Source organism: Otolemur garnettii, unplaced genomic scaffold (genome assembly GCF_000181295.1).
Source record: "Otolemur garnettii isolate 467f Iridium unplaced genomic scaffold, OtoGar3 scaffold00070, whole genome shotgun sequence".
NCBI classification, from domain to species: domain Eukaryota; kingdom Metazoa; phylum Chordata; class Mammalia; order Primates; family Galagidae; genus Otolemur; species Otolemur garnettii.
The window spans coordinates 1727395-1751676 of NW_003852465.1; the positions used below are offsets into that span (position 1 = coordinate 1727395).

At 38.9% G+C, this 24282-nt stretch overlaps 1 protein-coding gene across 1 annotated transcript in view; it reads left to right on the forward strand.

Annotated features, from left to right (window-relative positions):
- LRRK2 (leucine rich repeat kinase 2) overlaps positions 1-24282 on the forward strand; it is a 140077-nt gene that overhangs the window by 84305 nt on the left and 31490 nt on the right. The window contains exons 31-40 of the mRNA XM_003793534.1: positions 128-346; positions 4656-4857; positions 6195-6283; positions 11132-11319; positions 12444-12598; positions 13562-13708; positions 13837-14028; positions 14706-14852; positions 19088-19188; positions 22358-22548. Coding sequence (XP_003793582.1) covers positions 128-346; positions 4656-4857; positions 6195-6283; positions 11132-11319; positions 12444-12598; positions 13562-13708; positions 13837-14028; positions 14706-14852; positions 19088-19188; positions 22358-22548 — 1631 coding nt within the window. The remainder of the gene's footprint in view (positions 1-127; positions 347-4655; positions 4858-6194; positions 6284-11131; positions 11320-12443; positions 12599-13561; positions 13709-13836; positions 14029-14705; positions 14853-19087; positions 19189-22357; positions 22549-24282) is intronic.

The following is a 24282-nucleotide window of genomic DNA, read 5'->3' on the forward strand; positions in this document are numbered from 1 at the left end:
TTCTTTTCTTCTTCTGAGTTCTTTTCATTTCTCATTTTTACTTGTGTGAATTTCAAAGAAAGCAACAGAAGTATAACCGGTCCCCATTTCAAAGCAAACACAGCATCACTCTCGGGGTCTCCTGCAGGCTCGGGCCTCCTCCTCCCCTGTGATTCTTGTGGGCACACACCTGGATGTTTCTGATGAGAAGCAGCGCAAAGCCTGCATCACGAAAATCAACAAGGAGCTCCTGAACAAGCGGGGGTTCCCTGCCATCCGCGACTACCACTTCGTGAATGCCACAGAGGAGTCCGACGCTTTGGCCAAACTTCGCAAGACCATCATCAATGAGAGCCTTAACTTCAAGGTAACACAGAGCCTACAGAGGGCGGGAGAGTGATAACATTGATTAATTCTCAGGTTAGGCAACTGTTTAGAGACGTTAGAAGTCTTGAGAGGAGAGCAACTCTCCTAAAATACTGGAGTTTTTCCCCTTAGCTGTTAGCATTATTATAGTTCTTTCAATTTTAAAATTACTTACTGAATACCATTCCTCATTTCTGGTTTATAGCAATGGGAATAAAAAATAATTAGGGGAGTCCTGATAGAAGTAAAAGAATGTTTCTGGGATCACGAGAAAATGTTTCGGATGCCCTTCCCCACCCCCACCCCTGATTTCTTGTAGTGGTGATTCAATTACAAGAGTGAAGGTGAGTAGTGAGGTTTGGGATTGTTTTTCTTCTATTGTTCTTTGACTTTGGTTTTTCCATCTGCACCTGTCTTTTGGAGTTCCTATTTCGTGCACAGCTTGATCTTCGGTGCCACCTTTTCATAATTCTTGTCACTGATTTCCGTGCCAGTTTTTTCCATCCGTATTGTGAGAAGACTTATTTAGTCATCAAGACCACTAGTTTCGTTTTTCGCCATGTCTAAATGCTTAGTTCAGACGAACTGGACTTCTCATTTTAGGATTTATGTTTAACGTTTTTGAAGTTCTCGTCTGGTAAGTCAAGTGTTCCTAAAACACAAATAAATCAGTTATCAGGGAGAATGCTCTGTTTTAAAATAAGTACAGGAGACTTCCCTGGATTCTGCTGGGAGAATGGTGTACAAATTATACATAAAAATACCCTAAATAGTTCAATGTGGCAAACATGATGGTGAATTTCACCTAGTCCCTATTAAATTAGCTCTTTAGCTCTAATGATCAAGACTGTGGCTTATTGCAGCAGCTGTAGCTCAGTCTGCAGGGCACTGGCTACATACACCAAGGCTGGTGGGTTTGAACCCAGCCTGGGCCTGCCAAACAACAATGACAATTGCAACCAAAAAATAGCTGAACATTGTGGCAGGCGCCTGTAGTCCCAGGTACTTGAGAGGCCGAAGCAAGAAAATCACTCAAGCTCAAGAGTTTGAGGTTGCTGTGAGCTGTGATGCCAGGGCACCCTACCCAGCTTGAGATTGTATTTAAAAAAAAAAAAAAGATCGTGGCTTATAACTACAGTCTTCTTTGGCCTGGGCAGTCCTGGTATAATTGTTAATAGTGTCCCACTACAGTCATCAGAATATCCCAGTTTAGATGATAAATTATATGGTCACCCTTGTTATTGCCCCATCTTGGCCAGTTAGCTTTGTTTTGTTCCATTTCTATAAATTATGCTTCTGTACTAAACATAAGGCGCCATTGATCAATGTGACAGTCTTTGTTGTTCCCAGGGAGAGAACTTGTATATTTGTGTCTTTCAACACACATTTATTACAGTTACTGAAAGGTTTTACTGATGGTGGGTTGATAGTGGCATTTTATATGAGAATAACATATTAATGTCCAGATTTTCCACTCTCTTGTGGGACATCTGATTAGAGAATAATATGACTTACAAATATATATATATGTAAGATATATTCATTCAGTTAATCTCTTTATTGTGTTGGTTTCTTCAAGAATTTTGTTGTTATAGAATACTTTAATAGTTCTCCTTTTTGTCATTGCTGTCAGAGCATATATCATATCTTTTTAAAAAAAAAATCATTAGAGAATGAGTTTGTTTTGAAAAGTCTGAATTTAATTGAAACAAAATTTGAGTTTAGACCCATAAGATGATTGTTTCCTTAAGCTAAATTAATACTGCTTCTTTCTTTCTTTCTTTCTTTCTTTCTTTCTTTCTTTCTTTCTTTTGAGACAGAATCTCACTTTATCACCCTCAGTAGCGTGCTATGGCATCACAGCTCACAGCAACCTCAAACTCCTGGGCTTAAGTGATTCTCTTGCCTCAGCCTCCCGGTAGCCGGGACTGCAGGCATCTGCCACAATGCCTGGCTGTTTTGTTGTTGTTGTTGTTGCAGTTGTCATTGTTGTTTGGCAGGCCCAGGCTGGGTTTGAACCCACCAGCGTTGATGTGTGTGGTTGGCGCCCTTACCCACTGAGCTATGGGTGATGCCCCAAACTGCTTTTTTCTAATAGTAAGTTATCACTATCAGTCAATTGGACCAGTTCTTTTTTCAGCATTATAAATGAATTTGGAAGACAACTCTACAGAAAGTAAAAGACATGCTTTGAGAAATGTATTATTTAAAGAAAAGTATATATTGCTAACAGATGCATCATTTTGGCTTATTGGATTGAAAACTCATTTGACTGCTTTGTAGAACAGTAGCTCTTTCAGATGACTGAGGACCAGTGAGCCTGCCAGAACTCGAATGTTCTTTCTTCCCTGAGGTGCTGCAACCATTATTCAAACAGCAGCTCTTAATCTATTAGAGATCATTATTTTGTCTTTTCATTTATTTTTCATCTTTTCTTTTGATCCTGGCTCTTCTCTAATCTTTACCTGTCTCACCCTTATTAATGTGTGTCTGTGCAGACTCTTTAAAGTAAAAGACATTTGTGTGTGTGTGTGTCTATATGTATATGTGTGTGTGTGTGTGTATTTTTGCATAGCCTGTTGTTGAGCTGATAATTGAGCTAAAAAGAAGAGCAGGATAACAGAGTTCAGGGCCAATATACCGCCTTCACTCCTGTCCCTCCCGTTATCAGAGCGGGCCTCCCTCACTGGTCTGCTGGTCCGGGGATCCAGCCTCTTCAAGCTCATCGTGCCCTTTGCCCTTGGTTTGCTTTCGAAAGCAAGAACCCTTGTTTAGTTCTATTGGTGGGTTTTCCTCCTTGAGTTAAAACATGAAACTTCAATCTGCAGTTCCATTTCATCTTAGTTTATAAATAATGAAGAAAGGGAATGTGAGAAGTGGTGGTTAGTGAGATTATACCTAATAGTCTGGGGCCAGGGACGCATGCCCCAATCTTTGGAGTAACCCTTTATTGGCAGGTAAATATGGAAGTAACTGCTGTCTGCTGTAATTCAGGATCCTTAAGGTTCTAGCTAAAAGTAGAAAAGGAGCAAGTTAGAGTTTGGTTTGCATGTGCTGAATTTCTATTTGTCGTAAGTTTAAGAATTTGAGTAGAAATCCTGGTTGGTATTGTCAGGTAAAAAGAATACGTAATTTTCATGGGTCCAGAAATAGGGAGAGTGTGCCATCTGGTGGTTCTTGATGGCATTTTGTTTGCTATTGTTAAGAGTTGCAGAAGCAGGGAGGGAGCAGAGGGGAGGAGGGAGGATGGGTGGAGGGAGGGTAATTCGTGGGACCACACCTACGGTGCATTTTACAAGGGTAAAAGTTAAATCTACTAAGTGTAGAATAGAAGTGTCTTAACACAATAACTAAAAAAATGCGGCAAAGGCTATGTTAACCAGTTTGATGAAAGTATTTCAAATGGTATATAAAACCAGCACATTGTACCCTATAATTGCATTAATGCTATGATTTAATAAAAAAAAAAAAAGAATTGCATTTCTGTTTAAAATTATATTTTAAAAAAGGTTTGGAAAATATTTTTTATTATAGAGACTGTGACATTCAGACCATTGTTTTAAAAGAATTATTTCATATTTTTCTCAATGAGCAGACAGTGATTAGTATTCAAAGTATGACAGTGCAGTAATCATCCTCTCAAGTCAGAATCATAGGCATTTAGATGATTTCTCATTTTCCCAAATATAAGGTTCCACAAGCCTTGCAAGCATAGCCTGGGTGAAAAGATTTTATGCCTCCAGGTTTCACAGCTGATATGTACAGCCCACCTTTACGTTTTGCCAAATAAGAAGCACAAAATTTAATGTTTGATCTTGGGCATGAGCATTTTTATGTAATAAATAATGTAATATTTATTGGACATAAAGTTTATGCACAGTTTACTATGTTAAACTATTTTACATTGCACATGAACTGTATGGATACCCTGCATACCGAATTCTTATGCTAACATGTCTCCTGAACATTAAGTTTAATGTCTTAGAAAATTAAACAAAATCCTTAATTTGTGGTAAGCGAGGTACCTTGTTTTTTTGCCGTAGAATTTCTGGATAGCTCGATAAATATTTTCGTACTATGTTATTTGATCTTTCTTTGTCAATTGGTCTCGGTGTATATAATTTTCTTAGTTTAATTTCATCTTCTTTATTCCTATTTAAATAGCTTGACATCCCGTTTTCATTGTATTCAGCAATACGCTTTGAGTAATAGACCCATTTCTGTAAAAACGATTAACACCAAATTTACCAGTCACCTGACAAATACGTGAGTCAAACAGATTTTTCCAGTTGTCATTTGTAATTTCACAGATCCGAGATCAGCCCGTTGTGGGGCAGCTGATTCCAGACTGCTATGTCGAACTTGAGAAAATCATTTTATCGGAGCGTAAACATGTGCCAATTGAATTTCCCGTAATTGACCGGAAACGATTGTTACAACTAGTGAGAGAAAGTCAGCTGCAGCTGGATGAAAATGAGCTTCCTCACGCGGTTCACTTCCTAAACGAATCAGGTTTGAGCGTTTGTTAGTTTCACTTTTTTTTTTTCAAAGCTCAGACGTAGTAATTTATAAAAGTGTTTCTGAATTTTAATATAGAATTTACATTTAAACTTTAAGAGAATATGGTCACAATTCTTTAATGGGCCATTTTTTTTTTTGAAGATCATCGTGTGCATGGATGTTTAATCATACATCATGTCATAACCAAAGAAATTTAGAAATCATCCCAAGTCCAAGGGGTGGGAAGAATCCCTGAGGAGGAGTTAAAACACGCGAGGTCTAGAACGTGACTTTACTATGTGGGAGCTGTGGAGCCCTGAGTACAACCACAGCCTTTCCTAGTGTCGCTGTCAAATGAATTGAGTGCACGTGAAAGTTCTTTTTGTACTGCCCAGGAGAATGATTACTGGGTTGGTCTAACTGGGCACTTAGAGAATCAATGGTTGCCTGAGACAATGCAGCTGCCGAGTGGCACAGCTGGCCCTGGTGCATCACTCATTGATCTCACAGACAAACACTGTCAAACCCACTACGGTGCTGACTGTGTGCTGGATTTGCATTGCCTTGCTAGAAATGTGTGGGCTGATTTGTATCGTATGGAGTAAGTGGCTGGGAAGCTGCTTTAGAGCCCTAGATTCTGTTGCATAAAAAATATCTTCATCTGGATTATAATCTGCTCCATTTCCCATCATTCTTAAATCAGATATTTTGACATATGATGTGTTTCCTACCTGTGTTTGAAAATGAATTGTGTTTCAGTGTGTAGTTAGCAACGTAAAAGGAAATCATGAATTTCTGTTTGTTTGTAAATCTGTACTCTGCGATGGATGCCAGTGTCTTGGATGTGCTTGTGTATGATCGTTGTATATAGTTAAAAAATATAACTTCATTATGTTGTTGGGACTTAAGAGTTTGGGAACCCATGGCGGCACCTGTGGCTTAGTGAGTAGGGTGCTGGTCCCTATACCAAGGATGGTGGATTCAAACCCAGCCCCGGCCAAACTGCAACAAAAAATAGTGGGGCATCACGGCGGGCGCCTGTGGTCCCAGCTACTCTGGAGGCTGAGGCAAGAGAATCGCCTAAGCCCAAGAGCTGGAGGTTGCTGTGAGCTGTGACTCAACGGCACTCTACCAAGGGCAACAAAATGAGGCTCTGTCTCTTTAAGAAAAGAAAAAAGAGTTTGGGAACCTGGATTACAGGTTCTAGTCCCAACTCTGCTGCTAACTCAACTCCACTGACTTTTCCTCCACTGTAAGACAAGGAGGTTGGATCAGATTCTCTGTAAAGCCCCTTAATATTTGTATGTTCTAGATTCCTTGTTTCACTGTTTGATGAATTTTTACTGCAGGAGTCCTTCTTCATTTTCAAGACCCAGCACTGCAGTTAAGTGACTTATATTTTGTGGAACCCAAGTGGCTTTGTAAAATCATGGCACAGGTTGGTGTCTTCTACTTTTGCGGCATGGGGGTTATGATTGAAGAGTAGAATGGCTGGCACCCATTTTCCTGTCTTTGTTTTCAAGAAAGATGTTTGTATCTCTCTGTTCCATGCTATGTTTCTAGATCCTGGGGCCGTGTTCAATTGTGTTATTGGCTAAGTCAATGGAATGAAAGTTTTGTGAAAAGCCTCTAGGTAAATGCATAGAAGAAACTTTAGTTGGTGTGTCTGTGAACTTATGTCTGGGAACATGGCGGGGAGTTTTGACTAAGTAGAATGATCCGTGCTCTTAATGCTTACCAGTTTGGAAACTTTGGATGGCATTGGGTATGGGCACCTTTTCTCCATTTATATTTCATATGCAAAATGGTTTCTTCTCCCAATAATAATTCATTACCAGTGAATTTATATTATTTCACTATAATAATTCATCTCTATAGGTTTGTCATGGTAAACCTCTGAGCATAAACCACTTCCTTTGGGTTTTTCAGTCCTTTGATATTTTAGGTCAGATAGTTTTTTCTCAAACATTGTAGGATGTTAGTAACCTCTTTATTTTCTGGATGCTAGTAGTACCCTTCCAGTGATGACAAGGGAAGTGTGTCTAGGCATTGTCAAATGTTGCCAGGAGAGTATAAAATTACCCCAATAGAGAGCCATTAAGTAACTCTTTTGTTTATGAGTATAATTTATAGTTTCACATGTGGCTCCTTGAGTCCCTAAAATGATGATATCTTCTTATATTAGAAATATCTCTTCTAATTAAACCATAATGGTAATTAAATTCCCTTAGACAATCTTGAGTAATTGTTGCTAAATTCCATTGAAGGAAAAGAGGAAGATATTTTGCAGTGGGAACTCAGCTGAGGTTAAATCCTATACCATGAAACTTGCTAGCATGTTGAAACATTATTGTAATTGGCAATTTATTATAATGTGTCAGTTGTTATTACTTTGGTAGTTATTTTTAAATTAGATTTTCATCCTTCTGCATATACAAAATGGGAAGTGTGATTTTATTGATCTATTAAATAATAATGGAGCCAGTAGAACCCTGTGGTCCAGAGCACATGCTCAGGAGTCAGCTTGACCTGGGTTTAAATTTCTGCAAATACGTACTAGCATTGTGACATTTCTTAACATTTTAAGCCTTTATTTCCTCCTTTGTAAAATAAGGTTAATAATAATATTATTTTCTATATTGCCTCCCTACATTAGTGTAAGTGAGCAGTAAATGCTCGCTCATTTCATATTGGAGCGTTTCGGTGAGTTCAAGCATGTTATTTTAAGAGACTGAAAAAATTCAAGACTGTAAAGAAGTACTCTCATAGTTTTGGAAAATGTGTCAGGTACGAAGCCAAATAAAACTATGTGTAGGTAGATACATCTTGTTCAGTAAAGGGAGATTTAAATATACCCAGCAGATTTTGCTATCCCAGGCAGCAGACTGTGGGTAACAGAAACTAACCAAACTCCAATCAAGAAAGGCTAAAGTTGCCCCCACCCCCACCCCCAGGGGTGTGTTTCCCTGTGACTTTGGAACAGTGGAAGTCGCACTCTAGTGGATAATAATAGGGTAGGCATATCTTTTATAGTAGAATAGGGAAGAGGCTTACATCAGAATCATCTTTTTTATTTTTATTTATTTATTGTTTGTTTGTTTGTTTGCAGTTTTTGGCTGTGGCTGGGTTTGAACTCACCCACCTCCAGCATATGGGGCTGGCACCCTATCCTTTGAACCACAGGTGCCACCCCATCTTTTTTATTTTATTTTATTTTTTTCAGTTTTTGGCTGGGGCTGGGTTTGAACCCACCACCTCCAGCATATGGGGCTGGCACCCTATCTTTTGAGCCACAGGTGCCACCCCATCTTTTTTATTTTTTAAACAAAAGCAGATTTCCACTATACAATAGCATTCCTGAAGATTCTGTGGAGTAATTCAGTTTAAATTCCATGAAAGTTCTTCTTCTCAGCACCTTATATGTAATATAAATGTGATAATGTACATGACGATTAAGTTAAGAATTTGAAAAATCAGAAGTTGTTTTGAAAGACAGATTTAAGATGTCAGTACAGTGGTAATTTAAATTTCTTATTAACCTAAAAAGTAAGTATCATCATTTTTATGTATGCTGATAAATTGAAATCTGTCCTTTTCACTGAGGTTGAAAGGGAATGGAAACTATAAATAAAGTGAAACCAAAGGCAACTTGCCTGATGCCAGTCAGCAAAAACAAATGAGAGAATGCACCTCCAGGAATCGTCAAGGCAAGGGCAGGGCTAATGTCATGGTGCAGGAGCTCTAACGAGCCCACCCACCTTTAGGTGCCCCAAGCTGTGAGGTCACTAAACTTATTTTTAAAAGGTTCCATCAAGGGAGGGACAAGTTTGCAAAACTCATTTAACTCATGATAGAAGAGACATGAAAGGGACCTTGTGAACAGATCACTTGGAGCATTAAACAGCTCATGTGACAATTTAATCTTGATAAAAATACATGGGGAAAGTATAGAGGAATTTGGTAAATTCTCTTTCTTTGAATAAGGTCATGAGATAGCAAAAATTAGATGCTAGTTTGAAAGAATACTAGGAGGTCTTTTTAAGGTGGCAGAATTAAGATAATATTTACTTTCTTTCTTTCTTTTTTTTTTGCTATATAACAAGCCTCCCCCAAATCTGGAGGCTTAAAATGCCAACACTTTTTTATGACTAGTCTCTGGGTTGACTGGGCTTAGCTGAGTGATCCTCTCCATGTGGTGCTGGCCAGGGTCATTCACCTGGCTTCATTCATTGAGCTGGGCTGGAAAGTCCAAGAAAGCTACGTATTTTTGGCATATTAGTGCTACTTCTGTGGCCTCTCCTGTGGGTTGGCTGAGCTTCCTCATGGCATGGTGATGACAAGGTAATTGGACATCTTGCATGATGGCTGGTCACCAAGAAAAATGAAGCAGAATTTTCCAGTCCTCTTAAAAGCTGGGCCCCAAACTCTCAAAAATATCAATTCTGCCACATTCTAGTGACCAGAGCAACCATAAGGCCAGCTCAGAATCAGAGAAGGAGAAACGGACTCCTTGTGAGTAGCTTGCATGTATGGGGAAAGAATTGATGGTGTCCATGTTTGGAATCTACTATAAATCATCCTAGCGCAACTATAGATCTACTAGAAAAAAATCAGGCACCAACTACTATTAAAATGAATTTGTCTACATAAAATAAATTAGAATAATTTATAAATTATTACAAGTTTATGAGGGGTTACTGTGTGTTTTACAAAGATTATCCCAGAATCTCTTTGAAAGGGTACTATTGGGCCGTGCCTGTGGCTCAAGGAATAGGGCCCTGGCCCCATATACCGGAGGTGGCAGGTTCAAAACCGGCCCTGGCCAAAAACTGCAAAAAAAAAAAAAAAAGGGCACTATTAACCTTTAAGTTTTAGTTGAAGAAATTGATAGACAAAGAGTTTAGGTAATTTATCAAAGGTATACATTCAGGAGGAGGAGGAGTTAGGATTTCAACTCCAAGGCCTCATAGGGCTGACATTCAAATAAGAGAAAATTAATAATAAACAAATATATAATATGTCAGGCCGTACAGGGTGCTACAAGGAAAATACAAAGTGTGGTTGGAGGTCAATTGTCAGAGAAGATCTTAGCACTTTAAACATGCTAAAATGGCAAGCAATTTTTTTTAACTCACTAGAAGCAAACTAGGACTACTATAAATTAGTACACAATATGAGACTCCTACAAACTACAGTTTCTATTAATTAACCAGCCATTGCACAGTGTCATTAAATACCAATACGTTCAATAATCATGCAGTCATTGATTCAGTAAACGCTGGCCATACAAAGTAGAAATAAAGAGAGGGGTAAAATCAGGCTTTGGGTGTAAGAACTTTGCAAGCCAGTATTTCATTCAGCTACATTATAGCACAGGTAATGTTTGCTCCTGTTTAAGTAAACATTGTAGATCTACTAAAGAAAGTTAAACACAAACCTCTTTTTAAAATTAACTTGGCTAAGTAAAATAAATTGGCATATGTAGATGATTATGGCCAATATCTGAGGGGTTTTGATCTGCTAAAAATTGTCCTATGTGCTTTCCATGTATTATCCAAGGCAGTTACTTTTTAATTTTTATTTTACGGAGAAGAAAACTGTGCCTTATTAAAATCAGTTACCTTTCCCAGGGTCACACTGCTAGTAGTAGAGGCTGGATTTGAACCTGGGCTCTGACTTGGATTCTTAATGATCAAAGCTCTATGTATGGGCTCTGTGTTAGAATCATCTAAGTTGCTTGTTACAAAAGCAAATTCTCAAGCCTCAGCCTGTATTTACTGACCCAGACTCTGCAAGGAGAATCCAGAAAAATGCAGGAGTTACTTGGAGAATTGCTGCACTGTACTACCCAGTTTTTCTCCCCATTAATGGAAACTCCTCCTATTATGTGCATGTAAAGTAGTATTTCTGTTACAAACCTGTAGTCATAATAGTCTGGATTATAATTTTCCAAGGAACGTGTAATTGTTGAGATTGCAATATGGATGTGAGGTGTTGAGTTATCTGTTAATTGTAGGTAGGGAAACCTGGAACTTCCCTGGCTTTAGAGGATCTCAGTAATTATTGATCTGAATTCACTCCCTTAATTTAGCACATTCCTTGGACGTTGGATGCCCTGCTGGGCTTCTAGGCCACCTGGTTGCTACAGAAATTAGATCCGGTATTGGACTTGACAGCATTAAAATTGTTCTGATTGCTTTTAGAGAAAAAAATTTATGAAATGCTTTAAATTTGTGGCATTTCCGAAAGGGAATTCTAGTGATTGTTTATGATTTAAATTTCTCAGATTTTGACCGTGAAAGTGGAAGGCTACCCGAAACATCCTAAGGGAATTATTTCTCGTAGAGATGTAGAAAAATTTCTTTCAAAGAAAAGGAGATTTCCAAAGAACTACATGTCACAGTACTTTAAACTCCTAGAAAAATTCCAGATTGCTTTGCCAACAGGAGAAGAACATTTGCTGGTTCCAAGCAGGTAAACCACATCTTAAAAATGGAATTACTCCAGGGAAATGGACTGTTTATCATATTCTTTTAATTATCAAAGAAACTTTGTTCTGTAATAGATGTATGAAATATTTTTTTCTTGCTTTCTTTGTGTAAACTTTCTGCCTTCAATGAAAATACTGCATTTAGACATGAAAGATATAGTAAATGACTTGTTTTATGTATTTAATTATTATTCGGCTTGCCACTGCTCAAATTCTTTAAGGAAGGTAAACGATGGAGGTTACTGTGTAACCTGTGATTAGGGGGAGAGAGAGAGAGAAAGAGAGCGAGAGAAGGAGTGGGTGTATATGTGTGTGTGTCCGACACAGTACTAAGAGAGTTTATTGTATTAGGTGATTTCTGGGTAGGTAGTGAGTTTTTAATAGAATTTTAAAAGAATTGATGGCATCACAATAAAGGCCCAAGTTCTAGCCTTATATTATAGAAGTTTTTCTTATTGCTTTGAAAGAAAACGGGAAATGTTAATAAAGTAATATGTATGCTGTTGAAATTGCAAATTACATTGATTGATGAATGGCAGCCTCTTCTACTTAAGATATTCTTAAAGGTTGTATCTATTTTAAGAACACGTATTTTTTAAAGAACATGTATTTTTTAATACTCTCAACATTTGTCCATGCATAACTAACTGTAATAACTTACTGCCATACATAGGATTACGGAACGAATTTCACTCATCTGCAACATCTGAGCATGCCTTTGAATTGATTAAATGACTCGGATTTTGGGGGTCGGAAAAGCATGTAGCAAAAGCATGTTACAAAAACAGTATAAATGCTTGGAATAAAAGTTGATTTCAAGCAGTAAGATCCTTTGGTCAACAAGGTGGTGGGTTTTATGAAGCTATATGTGGGTCACTATGAAAGTCTTGAGACAGACTATGTGATGGTGCATTCGTCACTTCCAAGAAGTACAGTCAGCAGCGTCCTTCCTGAGTCACCTGAGCAAGTTGAACTTGCTCCACTTACTGGTGGCCCTGGGAGAGCTTCATTTGTTTCCATCAGCGCAGGCTTTGTGTTTCTTGATGTTTATGCATCTCTGAACTTTCTTAACGACCCACATATAATGACAGTGTCCTTTCCTTTTTAGTTTGTCTGAGCACAGGCCTGTGATAGAACTTCCCCATTGTGAGAACTCTGAAATTATCATTCGACTGTATGAAATGCCTTATTTTCCAATGGGATTTTGGTCGAGGTTAATCAGTCGATTACTTGAAATTTCTCCTTACATGCTTTCGGGAAGAGGTAAGCATTTAATGAAGACGATATTTATATAAATTAAACTTATTAAATATAATATGCCATTTTCTCATATGCCATGTTTTGAAGGTAGCTGAAAATTAGAAAATAAGTTTATATAACTTCAGAGTGGGCAATATAAAGACACGTAAATACATAAGAATTCACAAAATCTGTCAGGGTGAAAATTTCTCAGGTTTTTCTACAAATCTGTTTGTTTTTATCTTAAATACATTTCTAACAAATAGCAATATTTTGTTTTCTAAGCCACAGCAAACTATAAACAATAATTTTACAAGGTGGGATTACTATGAGTCCTTGATTTAAACACACACACACACACACACACACACACGATCATTAACAACAACAAAAATAAATAACCACTGCATAGTTAGGAGTTTCACTCGACAAGTTTGATAGGTCCTGGCCATTCAGCAGAGTGATTAAAAGAAAAAAGAGCATATGATGTTATGATGTTAGTTTTTTCCTTTAAATAAAAAAAGTCTTACTGCCCCAAAAGGAAAATATCACTTTCTTTATGGTTAAAAGTCAGCTTTATACAGATATTACTGGTTCCTGAAATAAACCTTATCCTGCTTGGAATTGATCAAAATATAAGCATAGTTACAGTACATAAAACATTTCGGGAAGTTTTGGGGTTGGCATGACCACCAGCGTCTTTTACAAATTATGAGGACTTATTTATAAATTTCTTCATCTGTTAAGCATGTTATCCTACTTAACAGAATGAACCTAAATGTATCCTAATCTACAGGGCATTTAGTGTGTTTCAGAATTACAGGTGAAGTATTTACTCGATATGGATGAAGACTTATGTTATCAACAACTCAATACTTTCTTTCAAAACGATTATATCTACATTACTGTCAATTGTGGTGTATGTAGTAGTTTTTTTCCCCCTAATTTACAAAATAGTCAATCATCAAGGAAACGAATTTCTTTCAGAACGAGCACTTCGCCCAAACAGAATGTATTGGCGACAAGGCATCTACTTGAATTGGTCTCCCGAAGCCTATTGTCTGGTAGGATCCGAAGTCTTAGATAATCACTCAGAGAGTTTCTTAAAAATTACAGTTCCTTCTTGTAGAAAAGGTAAGGACATTATTTTAAAACGTTGACTTGTATCACTAAAGAAATCTAAATTCAAAAACAAAACCCTCATAGCTCCTGTTTCCTAGCTTCAGACAGGATGTTAATAAGCTCTTCTGTGGATTCTGTAGGCTGTATCCTTTTGGGCCAAGTTGTGGACCACATTGATTCCCTCATGGAAGAATGGTTTCCTGGGCTGCTGGAGATTGATATTTGTGGTGAAGGAGAGACTCTACTCAAGAAATGGGCCTTATATAGTTTTAATGATGGTGAAGAGCATCAGAAAATCCTCCTGGATGACTTGATGAAAAAAGCTGAAGAAGGTATGTTTTGTTACAAGTTACAAATGCTTTTGAGTAATACTTCAATATTTGTGAAGTCGACTTTTAATAAATGTAAAAATTATTCTTATCTGGAAGGATGAGTGAAAATATGTTCAATTATGGTGACAGTTTGGAGAAACGTACATTTTGATTTATGACCAATGACATCTTGTGTACTAGATTCAGAAAATGTTGACTTAATGGTTAAGACACTGGCTCGCTGAGCAGCACAACCTCATCTGTGAAACAAAAGTACAAACCACATTTATCTCACAGAATTGTTATGAGGGTTAAAATAGACAATACGTAGAAATAACTCACCGACATATGATAACTTAATACCTGAATCATTATCAGGTGAGAGATGAAGTCTTAGATAATCACCCAGAGAGTTTCTTAAAAATGTCTCAGAGAATAACTTCCTACTCAGATGTCTATAGCAGTTCAGAATTCCGCTCACTAACAAATGAAGCTAGGAATACATTCTTAAAACCCCTAGTAGATAAATATTAAGTCTTTTGAAGTTTTTAAAGTTTTCTAGAGAAATTTAGGACTCATTCGAAAGGGAGTGATTAGAAATTATAGAAAATATGTGATTGATCTTGTAAATCATACACACAAATTGATGTATATCCCTAAGTGCTCTTTTTATTAAGAAAACTCTTATACCTTCCCAGGCGACCTCCTGATAAATCCAGATCAACCAAGGCTCACCATTCCAATATCTCAGATTGCTCCTGACTTGATTTTGGCCGACCTGCCTAGAAATATTATGTTGAATAATGATGAGTTGGAATTTGAACAAGCTCCAGAGTTTCTCCTAGGTAACTATTTTTGTTCGTTTGAGAATAAAAATGAGGGTGCAAATTTTTTTCCTTATAATTTAGAACACATCCAGAGATCATAATTTTAATATCGTAGACTGTAGTTTTTAAGTTTGGAGTGATGTATCTGAAAGTGATATAGTGTTAGGGATCTAGAATTTGCTTTGCACACATTTTTGTAGGGGAGGATCAGGGGGAGGTCAGGACCATCATGGAATATTTATGAAATATCGAGGTCTGTGCCCTGGCATTTTCTTTCATTGCCAGGGATGAGGAAGGTGGATAAAGAGGTTTTCAGTTGAGTGAAGTGAAGCAGCTATTTTTCAGATTCAAAAGGACGAATAAGGAAAGAAAGCCAGCCTCTGTGTAGTCACAGCCACAGTTTCATGACTCAGTATGACGAAGCTGAAATCTCACAAAATATACTCATCAAATCAGATGCGTTAATTGGTGCCCTACTTGAGTCCTTTTTCTTTTTTTTTTTTCCTTGTATTCGGAACATTTACATTTGTTGATACCATAAATCCAATCTGATTTTCAACAGGGTAGCACAGAAATCACCAAATTCATGTAGCATCTTTAGGTGTTGATTAGAAAAAACATAATAAACATGTTCCAATATTCTCCTTTCTATCTTTATTTCTTGGGTCTATTCTGTCCTTTACACATGGGTTTTGAGAGGTAAAAGATGTTTTTAAAAATACTCCATACACTTAAGTTGAAATACTTACACATTATAACTACGTTTGGAAAGAAACAATAGATAAGATGCCACCTGTGTCATTCTGTGGAATGCCGGCTTACTTTCTCATCTCTTCAAAATAAAAGCTAATGTCCTTTTAATGTCTGTGATACTCTGCGTTATCCAGCTCACTGCTGACCTCATTTAAAAAATTTTTTAAAACTTATTTTGATTGAAAAGCAAAAATTGTTTCTATTATGGCATAGAGTGGGATGCTTTCATGTATGTATACATTGTGAAATGGAGACATTATTTAACATATGGTATATTACCTTATCCTTTTTACTGGTGAGGATATGTAAATCTATTCTCTAAGCAATATTATATTAAGTCTACTATTATATTAAATCTACCGTATCTAATGTTATATTAAATCTACTCTCTGAGCAATATTATATACTGTTATTAACTGTGGACTGACAAACTCAAGTTTTAAACGTTCCTGGGAGTCTTTGGGAAGTCTGTGAAAAGCGTTGGGTGTATTTAGTTTAAAGTATTTGAAAACAGTTCTGACTTAACTTTGTGCCATATTTGTTGTGATGTCTATACATTTAATTTTAGTTAAGTTAGCATAGAAATAATGCCTAAAATCTATTGATTAGGTTATCATATTAGAAAAAATCATCCAAAACCTGGGACATGATTCATACCTTTATTTCTTCACCTTGATTAGAAAATTAAGAATGAATTCAAAGGCTTTGGAACTCTGGAAGGGAATATATTAGTAACAGTGGGTTAACACAAAATGGTAAACTGTCAATGTTGAATCCTAAATCTTAGCCAACCCCAAACTTCAGTAATGATTCAAAGAATACAAACAAGTACCAGACATAGTGTATCCTAGCTCTGAAGAAGCCCCAAGCTGTCAGACACAGCTCCCTACAATATTTCCCTTTCCTGTATTAAGATGAGTTTCAGATGAGTGGACAAGTTTTAAGTAGTGTATGTAGAAACTCTGTTTTAAAAGGCTGTTTTGAAGCATCTGTGTTTTGTATTTAATCACTTACACAGCTGGGAAAAATGCTTATGTGATTACTCTTCCTTCTCTAGCTCCATATCCCATAAGCTTACAAATTTCATGTTTATTTACAGAAAGCAATCTACACAGTAGTATCTCAGCCTTTACACTGTTGCCATTTTGCACTGGAGAATTCATTATTGGGGCTGTTTTGAGCATCGTAGGATGTTTAGCCGCGTCTCTGGCCTCTACCCACTAGATGTCAGTAGTATCTCTCTTTCCTCCCTACCCCAACAGAGGCGTGATCAAAAATGTCTCCAGACATTGTCAAAGATGGGGGTTGGAGTTGAGTACCTCTGACCTCAACAAATCTAAAAACATTTTATAGTTAGAGACTCCCAGTATCTTTTATGCTATGTTGATCTGGAAACTTTCCCCAGATCATCACTTTTTCCTGGCCAGCTGCCCCCAAGACATTTTTCTTGCAGGGAAGAAGTGAATGCGGGCTTTCTGTTGACCCTTTCCTTCCCAGATAGTGGCAACTATTTTCAGTGACTTATATGACACATTTTAATAAATGTGAATGAGGGCGGCACCTGTGGCTCAAAAGGGTAGGGTGCCAGTCCCATATGCTGGAGGTGGCGGGTTCAAACCCAGCCCTGGCCCCCCCCCAAAAAAAAATGTGAATGAACTTGTTTTGTGAATATATTTTAAAACATTAACTTATGAGGTTTTGTTCATGAATCTGAAGAATCGTGTGGCATATCTCTCTTTGATGGACTGATTCTTTTGGAGAGCCACAATAGACTTTAACGGTGTGATTTGATAGGTTAGGAAGATTTCCTTGTCTTCAATTTTCATTCCACTTAGGTGTCTCAAATCTACAAAGGCAATTCTTAACCTTATTTTAGTTTGTGGTTGCCTGAAGGATATGATAGTCCGTATTCCATGTTCATGTTGCAGTGATACCAGTGATTTTCAAAAAAGGGCTTTAAAAATTAAAAATCACTACTTGCAGTCCGTATTGAGAAAGTCTCCGAGGACGATGAAGACCTCTCTCTCCTCCCTCTTTGATCTTCCTATAGTGTGTTTCTCTCTCTGTCACATCACATTAACATTTCCCTTTGTTATGAGTAGTTCTCCAGATTGTGGGGAACCAGAATAGAATGCACCTGTTATTTAAGTGTCTTTCTCGCCTATCCATCCTCGCCTTCTTGCCTCCACTTGCTTCTCCTCTCTTTCTTTTCTCCTGTTTACTCAATCCTATTTCTTATTCTAGTACTTCACTGTGCTTATAGCCTTCGTCGCTCTCTGAGACTCTTTCAATACTGACGATATTAACACAATAGTTTTAAAAGTTGAGTATTTATTGAGTACTAGAGGGGCAGGATAAGAGGATATTAAGACTGATAAGATGACGATTACTCTTCACATATCTACAAACTGGTTGAAATATAAAAGTCATTCAAATGAGTTTAGTATTTAGTTTAGTATACATTGCTTCTGGGCATAAAATAATATGTGATTATATATGCTTATTATGGAGATTTTGAAAATACACAGGTAGACGCTTCCCATAGAAGCTTAATTTCATCACTTAGAAATAACAAGGTGTTGTCCTATTTTCTTGTAGACTTTTCTGTGTTTATTAACTTATATCGGTGAGGTGATCGTGTTTTAATGTTGTATATGAGAACCGTGAATATTGTACCAATTTGCCGGTGGAAAAGGATAGTTCAGGGGGCTGATCATGGTGAGGTTTTGAGGCAGACCTCAATTTCCTGAAATGTATTGGGCCTTGTGGGCTTGGTGAACTCTCTGCAGGTTGAGATGGTGGGATAGCAGAGTTCTTCAAGGACTGACATAGAAGAGTATGCAGACTTCAGGTACAAAGCGTGTTTGGGAAACTCCAGTTTGCCTGGAGCAGTTGTTCTCAACCCTGCTTGCTCATAGCCATCACCAGGGGAATTAAAAGCAAGTAAGCAAGCAAGCAAACAAACCCCAATGACCCATATGTCCTGGGACTGATTAGATCAGAATCTTTGAGTCCAGACATTAGTATCTTTAGACAGCTCCTCCTGTTCATCCAGGACTAGGAGGAAAACTACTGGACTTGAGCCTGGAGAATGAGAAACAGAGCAGAAAAGATGATGAATGTGGCTTTCGATGAAAGGTGATTGAGATTTGGAAAAGCGTGCCAGTGGAAATCTCCAGCACAGAGTTGGAAATAGAGAATAGCATTTGGGAGGTAACTGTGGCTGTAAGTGAAAACTCTGTACATGTAGGGGTAGAGAAAGTCACAGGAGAGGGTGAAGTAACTGAGCAGGACATTAGTAGAGGGAAGATAGGAGAGTCAGGGACAGAGTTTTTAGGTGTAACTTAGTTCATGGACTAGAAGGATGAGGAAATGTTGAAAGAGAGTCGATCAATAGAACAATGGGTCAGATTTCTCTTCACATACACGACAGATACAATTAGTTTTTCTTCTGCTGGACAGATTAACTTAAGTGCTTTGTTCTTTTTTCTTTTCAAAAGGTGATGGCAGTTTTGGATCAGTTTATCGAGCAGCCTATGAAGGAGAAGAAGTGGCTGTGAAGATTTTTAATAAACACACATCACTTAGGCTGTTGAGACAAGTAAGAAGTCCCGTTAATCCTATTACGTTCAGCGACGTATTGTTCATCTCTTAGGCTCTTGTTTTGCATGCCATTATGGAAATACTTTCAAAGTTCACATGAATTTAATTACGAAATCTCACTTTGCCTTTTCTTTATGGAATAGAAAGTTTTGTGTTATTTCTCCCATTGAAAAATGAAGAAAAGACAGTATTTTGAGAATTCCTGTAATTGTGATACTTGACTATGATGGGAAACTTTTGTAGGACTCCCATTCCCCATTTTACTTTAGAACCTTGCTACTCAAAAGGCTTCAGAATTACATATCACAAGGACAGAAGAAAAGAGGGCACCTCTTTTGAGGTTGTGTATTTCAAAGAAACCAAAAGCTGTCCCTATATGGTATCTTCTTAAATGAAAAAAAAAACCAAAACCCTTCTCTTGGTCTCAGTTGAGTCACCTTTTCTCAACAAGCACAATATTCAGGGTAATGCTTTGTGTCACTAAGCTAATCATTGAGGCCATGAGGATGGTATTACTTACAATGGTCCCACCTGTTCTCTGAGGCTTTTATTGGGGTCAGTTACCCTTGACCTGAAGTCCACAGGCTGCATGGGTGAGGGTTTGGTACCTCAGCAAAAAGTCAGGGTACTCTTACGAGAAAAGTAAGGGGAAGGTGCAGCCCAGAGTGGCCGCTCCAGGATTGTCTCTTGTTTGGGGTATTGGTGAGGGTCTCTCCCTTCCTTTTTACTCCCTAGTTTTTATTGACAGTGGGGATGAGGGATACCGACTTGAGTGACGGGGACAGAAGATCCAGTACTAGTTTTTCCACCTTCTGTAGGAACTCAACTGAATTTTTTAATTTCTTCTTCTTTAATTTTTGCCCTTGATCTATTAAAAGAAATTCTTAGTGGCTGAATCTAAATCCTTTATGTAAACTTTAAAAAATATATAGTTATGATATTTTAGTTATTCTGAGTAATGAAAAACATTATGTCTGTGATTATTAGTCACAAAAGTTCTGGGATGAAGTTAAAGCATTTTGTAGATAGGAATGAGTCTGTGAACAAAATCTGGGCACCGTCTCTTTCAGTCTATAGGTAATTCGTTATATAATTTGATTTTTTGACTTTGGTCATTGGTCTCGAGCATATGTTTCGAATTTTATGAAGAAGGGTTGGGATCCACGGTGAAAATCTACACTAACAAGGAGTGCAGGGCTGATGAGTGGGGAGGCAGGTAGGCAAACCGAGGGAAGGGCCAAGAACTTGAAGAGTTTGTATAATATGCTGCTTCTCTGTAAATGGAAGGAACAGAAAGACAGATGATAGTGGAGAGGCAGCCGACCAGGAGTCAGGCATGGGGAAGATCTAGTCTAGGGTCTTGATCCTTTCTCTTTGTAATCGATGAGTTACTTTTCCAGGATGGAAAATTAGGATCAAGCCTCTTTCTGTACCTACAGAAGTAGGCAGAGCTAAATCTGACTTGTTCATTTTTACCAATTAAGATACTCAGACATGGACATTTAAAAAAAAAAAAAAGGATCTCATCTACAGAGCAAATACAGTTGCAGGCTGAAGCTTTGTTCTTGGAAAATCCCCACTCGGGGTGTTCAGGTTCTCTTCCTGGGCTTGCAGAATTCTCCACACTTCGGTTTCCTGACAATTGGGGTTGGCACTGCTACTCCATGTCTTTGAAGCTGGTTGTTAGGAAGTGGAGCTTCTGCAGCGATCACAGTTTAAAATAGGCATCAATTTAACATCACAAAAGCTATAAATTTCAATGAGGTTACAGCTTCAGAGTCAAGTGAGATATATACAGAATAAAGTGAATGTGGAATTCAAACCCAGTGTCGTAAAGAGATTGTGAACGCTTGCGTAATAATGTGGGGCACAGAGAGGGGTGTTTCACAGTGGAGGCCTCTGTCCAGGCTACAGTGGGTTCTCTGGCATCCCGGATATCAGAGACATTGCTGCAGCTGGGCATGGCTGTAGTAAGGGTGGTCCACGGTGGGTAGCATTGGACCTAAGATCTGAGCGGCAAGAAGCCTTCAGCCACGTGAAGGCTACAGGGATTTCTAGGCTGAGGCATCAGCAAAGGCAAAGACCTTGTGGATGGATGGAGCAGGGCGAGTGCCAGGGATGGGATGAATCCAGTGTAATGAAGGGTGGTAAAGAGGAAGAATGGCTAAGGCCGGATCATGTTAGGCCATGAGGCCACGGAAGCACATGGTTTTTACCTGAGAGTAATGGAAATTCATTAGAGAGAGCTCATGAGGAGATGATGGCATGTATTTCTGTGGAATTGGGATTTCCTTAATAAACTTGTGTAGTCAGTAAACCAAAGATTATAGGCAGGTCTCCCCTCATACGCCAGTTACCGCTGATTACTAGTGGCTATTCAGAATCCTGGGCCAGGAGGGATTCCGTGGTTCACCAGAATACAGTACATGACATCGACATGGTCTGCTATATGACCAGAATGTGTGTACTGTCCCTGCATTAAATGTTCCGATAAAAGCAGAGCAGAAGGGGAAAAAAAATAGACTTTAAATTTTTAATTCAAACAGCACAGTTGATTGGGGAATAACCTGAGGACTGGGGGCACTGACCTCCTGCATAGTTGAAAATTCACATAGAACTGTTGGTCCCCCAAAGCACAACTACTGATAACCTACTGTTGACCTTATTGTTAACATAAACAGCCAACTAACCTACATTTTCTATGTTATATGTGTCACATATATTCTTACAATAAAGTACGATAGAGAAAAGACTATTTTGTTAAGAAAATCAAATGGAAGGCAAATGTATTTTCTATTCTTTAAGAGGAAGTGAAACAGACATTTTCATCCTCATTGCCTTCATGTTGAGAAGCTTCTTTAGAAGCAGCAGAGGAGGGTTGGTCTTGCTCTCTGGCCGTGGTGGAGGTGGGAGAAAATTGGTGTCTGTGAACATGCAAAGTTCAAGCCTAGGTTGTTCAAGGGTCAACTGTAGTTTCAAAACCAGCTGTTTACTACTTAAAATATGGAAAATATTTTTCAAAACCTCAAAGCAGAAATGGAAAGTTTGCTGTTATCGACTGGTCACCCAGAGAAAACCGTGATCAAAATGCTGATGGCCCTTAGAGAAGCGACGCCTGCACGAGAAACGATGTTATATTACCCTTACATGACTTTGGACTTTTGCAGGAGCTGGTGGTGCTTTGCCACCTCCACCACCCCAGCCTGATATCTCTGCTGGCGGCTGGGATTCGCCCTCGAATGTTGGTGATGGAGTTGGCATCCAAGGGTTCCTTGGACCGCCTGCTTCAGCAGGACAAAGGCAGCCTCACCAGAACCCTGCAGCACAGGATAGCACTGCATGTGGCCGACGGCTTGCGGTGAGTAGGGCTCCTTGTTTTCCACTCAGTGCATGATAAGCGTGACCCCAAACTTATTCTCAGGCTCTGAGAACAGTCACTTCTGGGTAACAGTGTGCCCCAATAACACTTTATAAACAGTTTGGATGAAGACCATCGTTTCCCTGATCAATTTTTGTGATTCCATACAATAAGAATAGGAAGGCCAGGCAGACCTCGTAGCTAGTAGTAATAGAGTTTGACGCCCAGGATCCTGCTCTGGAGCCCATGATCTAAACCCATAATGAGCTGAAGTGCCTTAAAATACATAGGATGGGCTTGGAAATATCAAGTCGCGTGTTGGTTAGGTAATTCTAGCGAGGAAAGAGTCCCTTGTCCTTCTGAAGGGGACAAGGGTGATTCACAGAGGGTTCTTCTTCATGGCTGTCTTCTGTGTCCCGGAGGCACCCCCCACTGTGCAGCCAAACAGAGCCTTGGAGGGACAGCACAGCAGAGCGGAAGGCCAAGGTCTTTGGAGACAAAAGAGTGGGATTATTCGCTGCCCCACCCACTTTGTAACTGTATAGCTGATCCTGTTTTTAATAGTCTGTAAACCATGATGAATGTTTGATGTACAAAGCTGATTACTTTTGTAACAATTGAAGCATTCACAAAGCCTCGATGTCCCCTCCTCCCTTGTTCCCCATCTCCCTCTACTGCACTGTTTCACTTTGGAGTCATCCTTTACTCCGTCTGATCTCTCTCCTGGCTCACCTGAGCCTTCCACAGATCTTTTCAGCTCTGCCAACAACATGCGCCTTACTGGAAGTTGGATCATGTCCGGGTCCTTTGTCAGTCCTCTCCCACCTCGCTTCCTGGGCACTGTGCTCAGCCACTCAGCTCTCCGAGGCTTCCTGCATGAGCCAGAGCCTTTATTCCTTCACGTTTTCTCCAGGAACCTTTGGCTTCCAGATGTGCTCTTGACTCACTCTCATTTCATTCTGACCTCTCTTGTGAGAGGAGACTCTGATGACCCTTTGTCTCTCTAGCACCAATAGCGCTTATCCCTGCCCGATGCCCTTCATGTCCACTATCTGTCTTTGCTGTCAGAATCTAAGTGCCGTGAGAGCAGGGACCTTTCACCTCATTCACCATTGCGTCTCCAGCACCCAGAGCAGTGGCCGTTAGAAAATCCACGTTGGTAGCAGGGGAGAGGGAGACAGGAAGGAAGGAAACCAGAGCCTGGTGCACAGTAGCCGCACGTGGGTGCAAGTTTCCTTTTCTTCCTTCTCTTCTGGAAGGCTGAGCAGTATCCAGAAAAGTAAATGCAGTGCACAGGAAGGAAGACAAATAACCCACCCCACCAAGAAACCACAGCCTGGAAGGAAACCAGAAGAGGAATAAGGAAAACAGATAACCCACCCCACCAAGAAAGCAAACCAAACTCAGGAGCTGTAACTGTTACTAGTTCATGGAGACGATAATAAGTGCATTAGATGAGTAGATTTCTCTTCCTGAAAGGGTTCAGAAACTACTGAAAACTGTATAAATTATTACATGAAACAGGATGTAGAGATTGAAGTATGTATTGATATTTCTGCTCTTGAACACCAGGGGGAACCTTGTGTTAAGTTAATCAAGGCCAAGTACAGCTTAGTCTGTTTTTCAAAGCCCTCTTGGTCACTTTTCCTTAATTTACCTAACTCCAAGCCTTCCTTTTTTCCTAATTCTTCAACATAAACCCCCAAAGTGCTCATTTACAAAATGAAGAATTGC